At 38.6% G+C, this 13,466-nt stretch overlaps 1 protein-coding gene across 3 annotated transcripts in view; it reads right to left on the reverse strand.

Annotated features, from left to right (window-relative positions):
• The window catches only part of SMG6 (SMG6 nonsense mediated mRNA decay factor), a 259,345-nt gene that overhangs the window by 223,117 nt on the left and 22,762 nt on the right, over positions 1 to 13,466 (reverse strand). For all 3 annotated transcript variants that reach the window (XM_077165510.1, XM_077165511.1, XM_077165509.1), the window contains 2 exons: positions 12,112 to 12,222; positions 11,566 to 11,778 (listed from right to left, as the gene is read on the reverse strand). In XM_077165510.1, coding sequence (XP_077021625.1) covers positions 11,566 to 11,778; positions 12,112 to 12,222 — 324 coding nt within the window. The remainder of the gene's footprint in view (positions 1 to 11,565; positions 11,779 to 12,111; positions 12,223 to 13,466) is intronic.

The following is a 13,466-nucleotide window of genomic DNA, read 5'->3' on the forward strand; positions in this document are numbered from 1 at the left end:
GTGAGTTGTGAGAGTTCTCATCAACACCCTTTGCGGAAGATAAAAAACTTTGAGCTGGGAAAGAAAGACTGGATTTTAAGAAAGTGTCCATTCTTAAAATTAGATTTTTGGCTAAAGCAGAATAAGAAGGTATACTTTTTCGTCCTTCACATTTCACTTGTCTAAAAATACAAAACAACAACAAAAATAAATAAAGCAGATATCTGACAAGGCTTCTTCATGGTGTGGAAGCTGGTGTTTGCAGTATGGCTTATGTCACGTCTCAAGCCCAGAAACATCAAGAGTGTGGTTTTGGTGTTTAACCAGGTTCAGTTGCACCCTGGCACTCTGTTTCTTGCCCCAGAGAACTTTGCTCTGTTAGAAGAAAGAAACCAACCTTATATCTTGAAACAAAATGGCTAGAATAAAAATAAAGCCCTTAAGTGGTTTGGTGACCAAGGTCACTGGGGGTGTTAAGGGTTTGGAAGTGGGGACCAGTGTGCTTTCAGAAACTTACATTTACTGCTAACCACAAAAAAGTCAAAGAAAGATACCAGTCCTGAGGTCTAGCAGGATCTAAGCAAGCAGTCTCCGTTCTTTCCTATTAGGGGACGCTCCTCACAAACACACTTCACATTATCAATATCTGAAAAACTCTGCCCTGGTCACAACTTTCTTTGATGAGTGAGCTCATCAAGCTGTTTCTAATGGCCTAAGAGAAAGAAAGCCAGTCTGGAGCCCCTTCTTATAGGAGGAGGCTTTTATGAACTGACTCCTGTCATCACATTGCCAAACCTCAGTTTACAGAAGAATACTTTCAAAGAGCTTCTATGGTGAAAGAGTATGACATGAGGTATACACTGGAAACTACTTTACAAATGTAAAGGGCTATCTAAATGACATAAAATTAATATAATCCCCACAGCAACCCTCAAAACCTGCCACAGTGCCCACCTTACAGATATGGGAATATCTATAATGATCTATATCTATAAATGTCTATAATTACGGGGCAATGAAATAGTCATGTTACCAAAGATGAAGCATTTACCTACTATTCAGTTTATAAGCTACCAGAACGCAATATACCAGAAACAGAATGGCTTTTCAAAAGTGAATTTATTAAGCTGTAAGTTTACAGTTCTAAGGCCATGAAAATGTCCAAATTAAGGCATCCAGAGAAAGGGCCAATTAAGTTTGGGGTTTCTCTCTCAGCTGGGAGGGCACATGGCATAAGGCTTCCCCAGAGGCGTTCTCCTTTTGCATCTCCAAAGGTTTCTTTGGCTGTGTGGACTCTGTGGGCACTTTCCAAAATGGTTCCCTCTTAAAGGGCTCCAGTAAGCAACCTCACCTTGAATGGGTAGAGATACATCTCCATGGAAACCACGTAAGCAAAAGTTACCACCCACAATGGGAAACAATCCATGGAAACAATAAAAAAGATCCCACCCAGCAATATCGAATGAGGATTAAAGAGCACGGCTTCTCTGAGGTACACAACAGTTTCAAACTGGGACACCTACTAAGCATGGGCATTCATTTCTTTTAGAGCATTGTAAATTAAATCAATGCTTACCCTCTCCAAAGAAAATCAAACAAAGTTTATTCTAAGCTCTATAAAAAGAAGTATATAAATAACACTATCAGCACCTTTACATGAATTAGTGCATTTAATCAAAACTCAGCCATGTTAAGGAACATGCCCAAAGTCTCACAACTGGTAACTGATGAAGCCAGGACTTGAATTTAGGACTTTTAAATCCAAGTTGTTAAAAAGCAGGAAAAAAAGTCGACTGCGATGATAAAAAAATATTTAAGCCCTCTAGTCTCCTATATTCTGGAGCAGCTAGAAGGAAAAATATGAGAGGATTGTAACGTAGCCCATGACAAATCCTGAGATCTGTCCTGTAACTACCTGAAGAGTGCTTTGAAAACTATTGTTTTTTTATTTCTTTGCTTTGTATATATGTTATATTATATGATAAAAAAAAGTTAAAAATCAAATCCACTCTGTTAATCTCTCTACTATCCTGCGCTGGACAAAGTTAATGTAAGCTATCAAGCTACCAGCCTCCAGAGATATAAAATGAACTTAAAGGCAATCACTCATGGAATGATCTCCCATTCCAAAAGCAATATGGAAAAAAGCAAAAGTAAGTAACAATGTGTATGACATGCTAGTACTAATGAAAGAAAAGGAAGATAACCGTATATGTACACACATACTATATTACCTATTCAAAATTATTTCTTTAATTAGCATATTTTAAAAAGCAATCACCCCTCTACTACTTTTCCTTCAGCCACTACTTCCACTGAACTAGAAACCAACCAGCATTACTGCCTACAAATTTCTCCAAATAGAACCCAGCTTTCCAAACACAGCCACAAACTTTCTCTGCCCAGAGGACTCAAATTAATCCCCCATACCCCAATTTATCAATAGTTCAAGATGCTACCTCATGAAATGGATCCTTTTCAGACTCAATCGGTCCTATTAAACATCTAATTTGCTCTTTCTTATTCAGGTGTCTTAAGAAGTTGTTCTCCACATACGGCAGGGAGGACATTAAGGTGGCACTGTGTGCCATTAAGATAAACGAGAAGATACATATAACTGTGTTGACTGAAGAAGTTAGAATACCACATTTCCAATCAGATTCTGGGTTGTTTAATAATTAGGCATGGATTTTTCCCATCTGATTTCCCAGGTTAGTGGGCATTAGGCATTTCCAGTCTAAATCATGTGCTGGAACATCAAATGCTAACATAAGAATAAACACACAGGAAGAGTCTAGTATCCTATATTATGGAGCAACTAGAAGGAAAAATAAGAGAGGATCGTAACGTAGCATGTGAATAATGGTAACCTCTAGGTAGTAAAAATAATTGCTTAATCTGCATTTCCAAATTTGCCTATGATAAGCATGCACTGGTTTTATAAATTCTAAAAAGAAAAATAAAAACTTCACCTTACTTTATACAAGCCATTGACAACTTCCTCTGACAACCAAGACATGAAGAGACATTAGTGTCTGAACATTTGAGTTCAGAGTGCCCAAAGTACTGTCTAGAAGTATCATCTTCAAACTTTTTCAATCAGCAAACTGTGAGTAAAAGATTTAGTCACCCTCTACCCTCCCAAATTTAATGGATGGAATAGTGTGCTGCTTTTGTTAAATTAACAATCAGACATGACAAATAAACAATGAGAATTTCCAGAAACAAATTATTTCCAGAATGCATAAGCATATTATAAGGACCAGCCCACTGACCACCACCCATGTACACCACAGCATCAAAAGAGAACCTGGTCCCTATGAATGTCTTGTTCTCCTCTCTACCACTCCAACCCTCTCACATTATCCTCCAAATTACTGCAGACTTATATAACTTGCAAACCCTCTACTCTTTCACACCTCCTCTGTTTTTGCTCATGCTATTTCTTCTACTTGCAAAACTCTCTTCCCATTCTGCGTAGTTAGCTTTTTCAGGAAGCCTACTGTTATGGTTAGGGACACGTGTCAACTTGGCCAAGTTGTGGTACTTGTTTATACGATTGGGCAAGCAAGCGCTGGCCTATCTGTTGCAATGAGGACATTTCATAGGATTAGGTCATGATCACGTCAGCTGCATCCACAGCTGATTCCATTTGTAATCAGCCAAAGGGGAGTATCTTCTGCAATTAGTGATGCTAAATCTAATCATGGGAAGCCTTTTAAGGAGGACTCAGAGGAGACAAGTTTCATTTCTTCTTTGGCTGGTGAGCCTCCCCTGTGGAGTTCATCCAGGCCATCCATCGGAGTCGTCGGCTTTGCAGCCTGCCCTGTGGATTTTGGACTCTGCGTTCCTGCGGTCACGTGAGACACTTTTATAAATTTTATATTTGCAAGTGTTCCCTGTTGATTCTGTTTCTCTAGAGAACCCTAACTAATACACCTTTTAACTTTGCTCTCCTTTTCCCCACCCCAACCCATGTCTCTAACAAAACTGGACAAAGTATCCTCCATGCATCCACAGCACTCAAAACATACCTCCATCATAGCACTTACCACAATATACTGAAACATTCTATTTATGTAGTCATGCCTTCCACTACAGAGGTTGGCAAACTAGGCCCCAAGACCTAGTCTGTAATAAAAAGTTTTATTGGAACATTGTCATGCTCATTCATTTATGTATTGTCTATGGCTACTATACCACTACAACAGCAGAGATGAGTATTTGCAACAGAGACCATACAGCCTTGCAAGGCCTATAATATTTACTATTTGGTCTTTTACAGGAAAAGTTTGCTGACCCTGCACTAGACTCTAACCTCCTTGAGAAAAATAACCATGTCGCATTCATCTTTTACAGCTTTAAACACAAAGCATAACAAAGTTGGTCTGGTTTAGCACTGGCCTCAGAACACACACTTACTCCAAAAACTCAGAGGCATTAAACTCTGTATTAGAATAAGTCTTGAAAAAAGATAGTATGTGGAAAAAAAAAAAAAAGGAATGTGCCAGAGAAGAAAAGGAGGTAGAGGTGGGGCAAAAGGAAAACAATCGAGGCAAACAATATCACTTGACAGGTGAAATAAGATGTTAATGATTCAAAAAAGGAAAGGCGAGATAATAGGTATTAAGAGCTACTAAGGTACATATGGTCTGAACCCCAAACCCATGAAGAGGGATGTGGTAGTTAGGTTCAGGTGTCAACTTGACCAGGTGATGATGCCCCACTGTTGTTTTTGTGGATTTAAATAATCAGTTTCCTGTGAAATTTATCTATGGCTCATTACATTTGCTGTCGGCTAAGGGGAGGACCTTCCATAATGAGTAAGGTTTAATTTAATTAGCTGGAGGTTTAAAAGAGAGAGGTCAGTAGAGAGCTCAGCAGCTCAGCATACCTCATCTCAGCACTCCCAGCTCAGCCCAGACATTTGGAGATGCAGAAAGGAATCACCCTGGGGAAAGCCACTGGAACCCAGAAGGCCAGAAGGCCAGCAGACATGGCTGTGTGCCTTCCCATGTAATAGAGAACCTCAGATGAAAGTTACCTGCCTTTCCTCTGAAGAACTAGAAATTCTTAACAAAAATCAATCCCTTTATTAAATAAAAGCCAATTCATCTCTGGTGTGTTGCATTCTGGCAGTTTTAGCAAACTTAAGGGGCCAAAAAAGAGAGAGGTTTTGACAAGAGCTTGGCCAATTACAAAATGACATTTCACTTATCTAAAGACCTATTTTCTACTCATAGCACCAAAAACAGGTTGTGGGTACAGTCACAGGCGGCTGGGGAAAATGCTGGACATGGTAAACCAAATCATGCCAGAACATGGGTGAGGCTCACTAAAACTTGGGACATCAATCAATGGTTTGGTCATTCTTCCCCAGCAGAGAGATGTGCATGGCATTCCAATCAAGAAGCTGATACTGGAGCAATCAGGTTCCAAGAGAAGATCTTCAGGAGTTTCATCAGAGACCCTTCCCTTTGGGTGTGAAAATGATTCCTGATGCTATAATCTCATATCCCTTAATTTAATGGCTGACTGTCAGCAACAACTTATTTGCCAAGCAGTACCCTTTTCCAATCTCCAAAGACAGACGAGGCAAAACAATGCATATCCAATAAATAAAAAAATCCTCAGAAACTTGGCTATATTGACTTTGAGTGGTCTAACTTGCAGGGGGAGAGTTTAAATGTGAATCTCAACAGTTTAAGAATCCCACTTGCAGTTGAGATTGGCAGTTTCCCAGGCTGAATGTTCAACCTAAACGAATGTCAAGGCTGGAAGCCAACAACCCACAAGGTAACCTCTTACAGCCAATCAGAGAAAGAGACTTAAAACTTGGGCTTGGCAGACAGAAAACAAATTAGCTGGGTTTTTACTCTCATTACTAAGAACCACCTGAAATCAAACCTTGTGCTACTCAAGAAACTGAATTTTACTTTTTCAGTTGTCAAATGAGCAATTTCTACTAAGGCTAATCACTCAAAAAGGACAATTAAAATGTACAAACAATGCACAGCAAATATATGAATTAAATAGATAAATAATACATATTTTTTATAATAGAATATCATGCAGCCATACTAAGAACATAATAAGAAAATATATTCTTAGACAAATGGAAATAGTTCTGCTATAATGCTTGTGAAAATGTAAGTTTGTTCCACAAAGAGCAACATATTAGGGAACAATTTGAGCATAAAGTAAATTTCACATTTGCTTATGCATGATTTTCTTGGCAAGAAACACTAAGTGAATGTAGAAAACTGCACCCAGGTGAACCGAGTAGTGTAGGAATACACAAAACACACACACACATATACCTCAAACAGCTACCAGCTGCCTCAGTTCACCACACATGAGTTATGAGCTACATTCATCTACATCTGATGTTACAAGTGCCTGTCTGATTTCAAATCACCTCCTTTCTCCACTTCATAATAAATCACAAGCTGCAACTCCTCCAAAGCTCACCTTACAAACTTCAAGCCTTTTTCAAGATAAAGTGCAGTATTAATTGTAGTATTTATGTATTTCTTAACCATTTAACATGCTACTGTTTTCAGCAGGGTCTCATCTTTTTTACATGTCACTAAGGAAGTTTTTGAGTGTTCTTCCCCTAACCCAAGTGTCCCTATAAGCACTGTGGTATTATTGCATGATTTTGCATAGCAGTGATTTTTAGGAATGTATGTGTTGCATTACGGCAAAACTGACCGCATGTCCAACTGATAGTTTAAAAAAAAAAGGAAGTTGAAAATTAGTATATATAGCACAATCTCTTTTTTCTTAGAATAAATATATTTCATGTATCTACAGTTATGTGTGTATACTTAGAAACTTACAAATGTTTTGAAAATATCTGGGAGGATATCCATCAAATAGTTAACAGCGGTGTCTCTGAAGGTGGGAATATAAGTGACTTTCACTTTAAACTTTAAATACATTTCTATTTGATTAAGATATAATGAATTTGGTGGGTCACGGTGTCTCAGCAGGCAGATTTCTCGCCTGCCATGCCGGAGACCTGGGTTCGATTCCTAGTGCCTGCCCATTGCAAAAAAAGATATACTGAATTGATATTACTTTTGCAATTAAAAAAATCCCTTTAAAAAGCAAATAAATTTGTTCCAATCAAGAAATATTGGAACCAGTGATTCTGTAACTCTGATTATGTCATTGCCCTGCTAAAAATCCTTCAATGCCTAATACCTAAACTTCTCAAAATGAAGGATAAGGTCCCTGCTACCTTCTCCAGCACCATCGCTCACTGTTCTCCCTCTCGTTTATATACTCAACTAATCTTTATTTGAATCTTGTATATGCCAGACACTGTGCTAGGCACTGGGGATAAAGCAATAAACAAACCAGGCATGTACCCTACTCTCACACAGCCTAGCAAAGGAGAGATTTTCTAAAATAAAAAACCACAGCTAAAATTACTTAACTAAATTGTGGTATCACAATGAAGAAACAGACAGTTTCAGAGACTAGGAAAAACATCCTTGAAAAATGACACTTACACTAAGACTTGAAGGATGAGTGAGAACAGAGGAACTGGTGCGGAGAAAAATAATGCTAGCAGGAAGAATGTGCAATAGCCAGGAGCCAGAAAAGAGCTTGGGCCCTTCAAAGAAGAAGTCCGTGCAGCTGAAGCACAGTAACAAAGCAGAGAAGAAAGGAATAAGATAAGGTTAGAGGTAGCAGGGACCAGATCATGTGTCACCCAGTAGATAAGGTTAAGATTCTAGACCCGATCCTAAGAGCAAAGAGAAGCAACTGAAGATTTTTAAGTTAGGGTAGTGACACAATCACAAATGTGTATTCAGAAGCTCATTTGGGTTATGTCTAAAAATGAAGGCCTAAAAGAGGTCCAGAAATAAATGTGGAAAGACCAATGAGGAACTTCTTTCAATAGTCTGTGGAATACCAAAATAAGGATGGCTTTGACTAGGATGGTGACATGGAAGTGGAAAGGAGTGGATGGATTCAAACTATGTTTAGGAGGTGGAACCAACAGAACTTGTTATTGATTGGATGTGGGTATGCAGGAAAGGGAGGGATAAAGAATGGTGCAAGTTTCCAACAAGAATGTTTTTCACATCCTAATTTCTAGCCATAGTGAACTACTTGCAGTTCCCTAAGTCTTCATGCCTCTTTCAAGCTTTCATGCCCTAACGCCCCAATGCAGACATGTACTTACAGCATTTATCAGCTGCAAAATGCCTCCTCACCCTGGCCTTCCCTAACCATGCCTGAAGAGGTACTCTAATTGCATACTCCCATAGCCTCTCATGCTTGCTTTTATCATAGTACTTGCCATACTGCAATATAATCATATACTTAGGTTTCTGTCTTCCCTGTATGACTGTTTCCCCAAGATCATTTTAGGTGACTTTAATCTCTGCGTGCCCAATGCCTAAGTACTCAAACATCTGTCAAATAAATTCTCACTTCTCATCACTCTGTAGGTTCCAAGGAACAGAGAAAGCAAACTGAGTTCTTGGGGCCTACTGAAACAAAAAAGAACATAAGAAGTTGACTGGGGTCTGATAAAGAAGGTAAAAAAGACAGTGTGGTTTCCTCACTGGATTAATGAAGAGCTATGAAATTGCACTGACCATCTTCCTCAAGGGCTGGTAGTCAAGAGCCAAAAGGTCAAACTCAAAGATGTAAATTTAAAAGGAATTAAGGGAGGTAGTTACCCAAGGATGATGCTCAGGCTGAAGATACAAACAGCTTCAGAACAGATCAGAAAACAAATTACCGCATTTCACTCTATATAATACCATAATTATTTGAAAGTTTTACCAAGAATATATTCAATTATTACTGTATAATTAAAAATAGTTACTCAAAATTTAACCCATCCAATGACAACTCACATGCTGAAAATATGTTCCCCGAAATGCACAAAAGAACAAAAATATCAACGTATATACATATTACTTTAAAACACACTCAAAGAAAATGCCTAATGGAAGAGAAAGTTCTGTAATAGATTAGTCGTAACTTTTATGAGAGAGACTACTCACTATCTTAAGGCCAGTGTCAAAAAGAGTTACAAGATGCTTTCTCAAATTGACCTGGTACTTTCACTTTAAAGATAGTTGGATGGTGCAGTTAATCGAATAGGACAATTTCTCTCTATTACATAGACTTCCAATCTGGGGCAGCAATGTCCAAACTAGAGGAGGGCAGCAGTCATGGATTCTACCATAGCGGTGACTCCTCCAAGGCATCCTGACAGATCTATATGGACAAGTAGCTCCATTCACACCATGGCACATAGGGAGTTGGTATATATGTTCACACACACACACACAAAGAGGATCTAAAGAGATAACAATTTAATGCAATACATAACTGATACTGGATGGGATCTAAGAGTGGAAGAGAAAAGGTCCCCAAAAGATATTTTGGGGATATAAGAAAAAAAAAGGAATACAGAATTAAGCTTTAATATCAAAGTTAAATTTCTTGAATTTGATCACTTCAGGTAATTATAGAAGTGAATATCCTCGTTCATAGGAAATGTACACAGAAGTATTACATGTTCAAGAAATATGATGCTCTTAAATGTTTAGAAAAATAAACAGAGATACTAGAAAATACTAGGATATAGCAAATGTTAAAATTAGTGGATCTAGGTAACTGCAGGAATGGGGGATGTTAAAGTTCTCTGTATGGGTTTTGTATTATTTTTGCAACTGTCCTGTGAGTTTGAAGTAACTTTCAAAATAAAAAGTTAAGAAAAATGAAGAGCCCTCCCTCATCTTTTTCCTACCTCACTCACAAATTTACCCTTCATCCCCAACTATCTGTTCCTAATTTCCATCAAACAAAAGAAAGAGGGATTCCTCATCCTCCTTCAGACTAATTAGTTCTCCTAGTACTCTGGATTCCACTCCCATTCCTCCCTCTGCAATGACCTTACTCTGCCATCTATCTCCTTTCTTTGGTAGATCTACAGCATTTTTTTCTTTCTAAGTTTTTTCCTTGAGCAATGGAATCAACTCACGTGGTTTCATTATCATTTATAAGAGAACGCCTACAAAAATATTAATCTCCAACCTAGAGCGCTCTCCTCATCTTCAGACCTGAAGATGTGTAAGCCTCTGAATATCTCCACTTCAATGTCCTATAGGAATAATAAACAAATTCAACACATCTAAAACTAAACTCATCATCTTTCTCCTAAAACCAGTTCCACCTTTATTCTTTATCTCAGGAAACGGACCATCATCTACCTAGTTTCTAAGCCAGAAACCTAGGTGTCATTCTTGTCTTCCTACTCTCCCTTAGCAACCTATATCCAGTCAAGTCCTATGGATTCTACCTCACTATAATACCTCATATCTGTTCACTTCTTCCCACCTCCAAAGCCACTGCACTTGGTTCAGGATTTTTTCAACATCTCACTAGGATTACTATATCACTCTCCTAGTCTCCTTATTTCTAGTCTTACTCTGTTTCCAAACTTTTCACAAAGCAGCCAGTTATATTTTTTTAAATGCCTGATATGTTATTCCCTACTTAATGCATTAAATAGCTCCCAACTGCCTTCAGGATAAAGATCAAATTATAGCATAACCTTCAAAACCTGGCCCCAGTTTATCCCATCAAGCACTCCACTATGAATTTTACTCTCAAGGGACAACAACCACTTGAAATTCTCCAACTATCAGCTCTCTCTCCCTAGCTCCAGGCTTTTGCATATCTTGTTTCTTTTGCCTTGGGCATGCTTTACTGCTCTCTATTCCCTCTTCCTCTAGCTAATTCCTACTCATTCTTTACACTTCAAATAGGTACAACCTTAGCAAGTACCTCCTCTAACAAGTCTCTCTTGGCTACTGCTCCCCCCACCATGCTAGACCAACGGTTCCCTTAGGTCCCACTGCTATATGGTCCCATAATATGGAGTGCTTCAAAGAAAATTCATTATATTGTACCTTAACTGCCCATTCACATCCTCCACTAGAATATAAGTTCCTTGAGAGCTGGGGGAGATCTTGTTCACTGTATCCTCACTGCCTGGCACACTGTACATACTCAATAATATTTATTTACTGGGTAAATGAAGAGAAGAAATCTTTCATATGAGCCTGTGATTTACCACTGTCACTTCTCCCAACCTCTAGGAAAAAAATCCCAGCCTAAGAGTCATAAAAGGATATCCCTTAAGAAGCTGATCACAAACTAGACAAACCAACCTACCCAGGCTGCTTTTGCTCATTCTTGAAACATAAGGTCAACCAAGAGGGAAAAAAAAAGTACAAAATCCTACAGAGAATCTTAAAGCACCACACTGGCAACTCTGAACCCAAAGCAGCAAAACGTTCTAATTAATCCTAAACTAGTAAATCTTTATTTTAGATAATTACTTTTACTAAATTCTACAGTGCCACATAGTGGTAAGAAAGGGGAGGGCTAATAAAGACAAAGGAAATGAAGGTAGAAGTGATGGAAGGGGATATCAGGGAGCCTCAAGTGGTTTGTCTTCCCTGTGATTAGTGGGAAATGTCTGTGGAATGCCTCATAGTGCTTACTTAGCTGGTTTGACTCACTGTATCACCTTCAGGTACTTACATCGCTGGGGCTTAGGCTGCCTAGCCCATTCTCTTGCTCAGAATCCTTCCCAGACTCAGTGCCCTGGGAGCACCGGGGATGGGATGGATGAATCCAGATCTCCAGGCGAGTGGTGTCATCTCCAACATGCCGGAAAGTAGACTTCTTTCCCTTCCGCCACTGGTCAGGGCTCAATTCTAGTTCCTCATGTTGCTTCTTTTCCATCTGTTCTGCCTATAGAACATACAAACACACAAGCTCACACTCCTGGGATTCAGTCAATAAAGAGAAGAGCATCACCTATGCTTGTTCCAAGGTGGCAGAATATCATCTGCTTTGTCTCATAAAAGTTATTAATTTTGTAAAACAGATGCTATGGAATGCACACACCCAAAAGCCCCTAAAAGCTGTCCTGAAAATTGCAATTTGGTTCTGCACAGTACTTGATTTCCAATCAGCGTAGCACAATGAGACCCCAGCTCTTCACAGCCATTCCCTTCAAAGGGAGGCACTAAGAGGAAAGCATTCTTCTAGAAAGGAACGTTTCTGCCTATATACCCCACTTACCTTTCGTTTGGTCTCTTCAAACAAGCTCATTAGACTCTCCTTGGCAGTCAGGATGGGATTGCTGGCAGCTAAACTGCGCATATAGTAATACACAGCATCAAGCTTCCTCCTCTGAGGAAAGAGACCAGAGAAACTCAGTCAATCAATTCTCTTCCTGACTCCAGCCTGAGGCAGCTGACCCCAGGGAATCCTACTATCTCTTGCAGACTATATCTCAAGTGGTGAGGAATTCAAAGAAAAATGAGAATGCTACCCATGAAAGAAGTTCTGGCAACTATATCAGAAATCTCTCCCCCGGCCCCAACCCCTCCAACCCCCCCAACCCCCTCAAATGGGCAGGCACCGGGAATCATACCCGGGTCTCTGGCATGGCAGGCAAGAATTCTGCCTGCTGAGCCACCATGGCCCACCTCAGAGATCTCTTTTTGCAATGTTCTGTACCTTACAAGAAGAAGTATGCAAAAGCCAAGTACTCATAGGAAGGAAAAAATAAAGAGCCTCATAAAATATAAACATATTATGTTTTATTCTTAGAGAATAACTAAAATGTATAATATATATAAAATAAAAAAAGAAATTCATTTTCTTAGAGAAAAATAAAGTGTTCAACTCAACTAATTATTTTTTAAAAATTATAAATAACAATGGCAATTATCATTTATTAAGTATACCTAAGTATGAGGCAAATGATCAGTTCCTCATATATTTTCTCTAAACCTAAGGACAATGACCACAGGTATTATAAAGACAAGGAAATGAGGGCTCTGGAAAATTATTTTATAAGTTGTCCAAGGTCTCATATATAAATTCTGGATAAGCCAGTATTTGAACCTAGGCCTAACTGGCTCCAAAGTTCATCTGCTTTTGCCACATTAGATGGCTCTTGATGAAATAAGAAATGTAAGCAAATATTAATGATTTAAGCAAATAAAGACTTCAAATCCATTTTATAGACAATATTAAAAGAAAAAGAAAAAGGAAAGGAAAAGGAAAAAGCACTAAAGCAAAACGGGGAAAAAATATCAAAAGCCTTTCTTGCTGACTCTTTAACTTTCTATACATTTTCATCTTTTTTCTATAACTGTCTAAAAAATATATCCAGAATAGCTGGATCAATGAATGAGACTCACATTCATCTAGCTTAGTTAGAGGTGCAGATTCTAAGGTCAATTGCTTGAGTCTGAATCTGGTCCCGCCATTTATTAGGTGTGATCCTAAGCAAGTTAGTCTCTCTAAACCTGTTTCCTCATTTGTAAAATGAAAATATTAATACACATGATTCCTGAAAGGATTAAATTAGTGTGATGCATACAGTTTAACAATACCTGGTACATGGTTACAGTCAATTAAGTGGT

Source organism: Tamandua tetradactyla, chromosome 6, assembly GCF_023851605.1.
Source record: "Tamandua tetradactyla isolate mTamTet1 chromosome 6, mTamTet1.pri, whole genome shotgun sequence".
Lineage (NCBI taxonomy): Eukaryota > Metazoa > Chordata > Mammalia > Pilosa > Myrmecophagidae > Tamandua > Tamandua tetradactyla.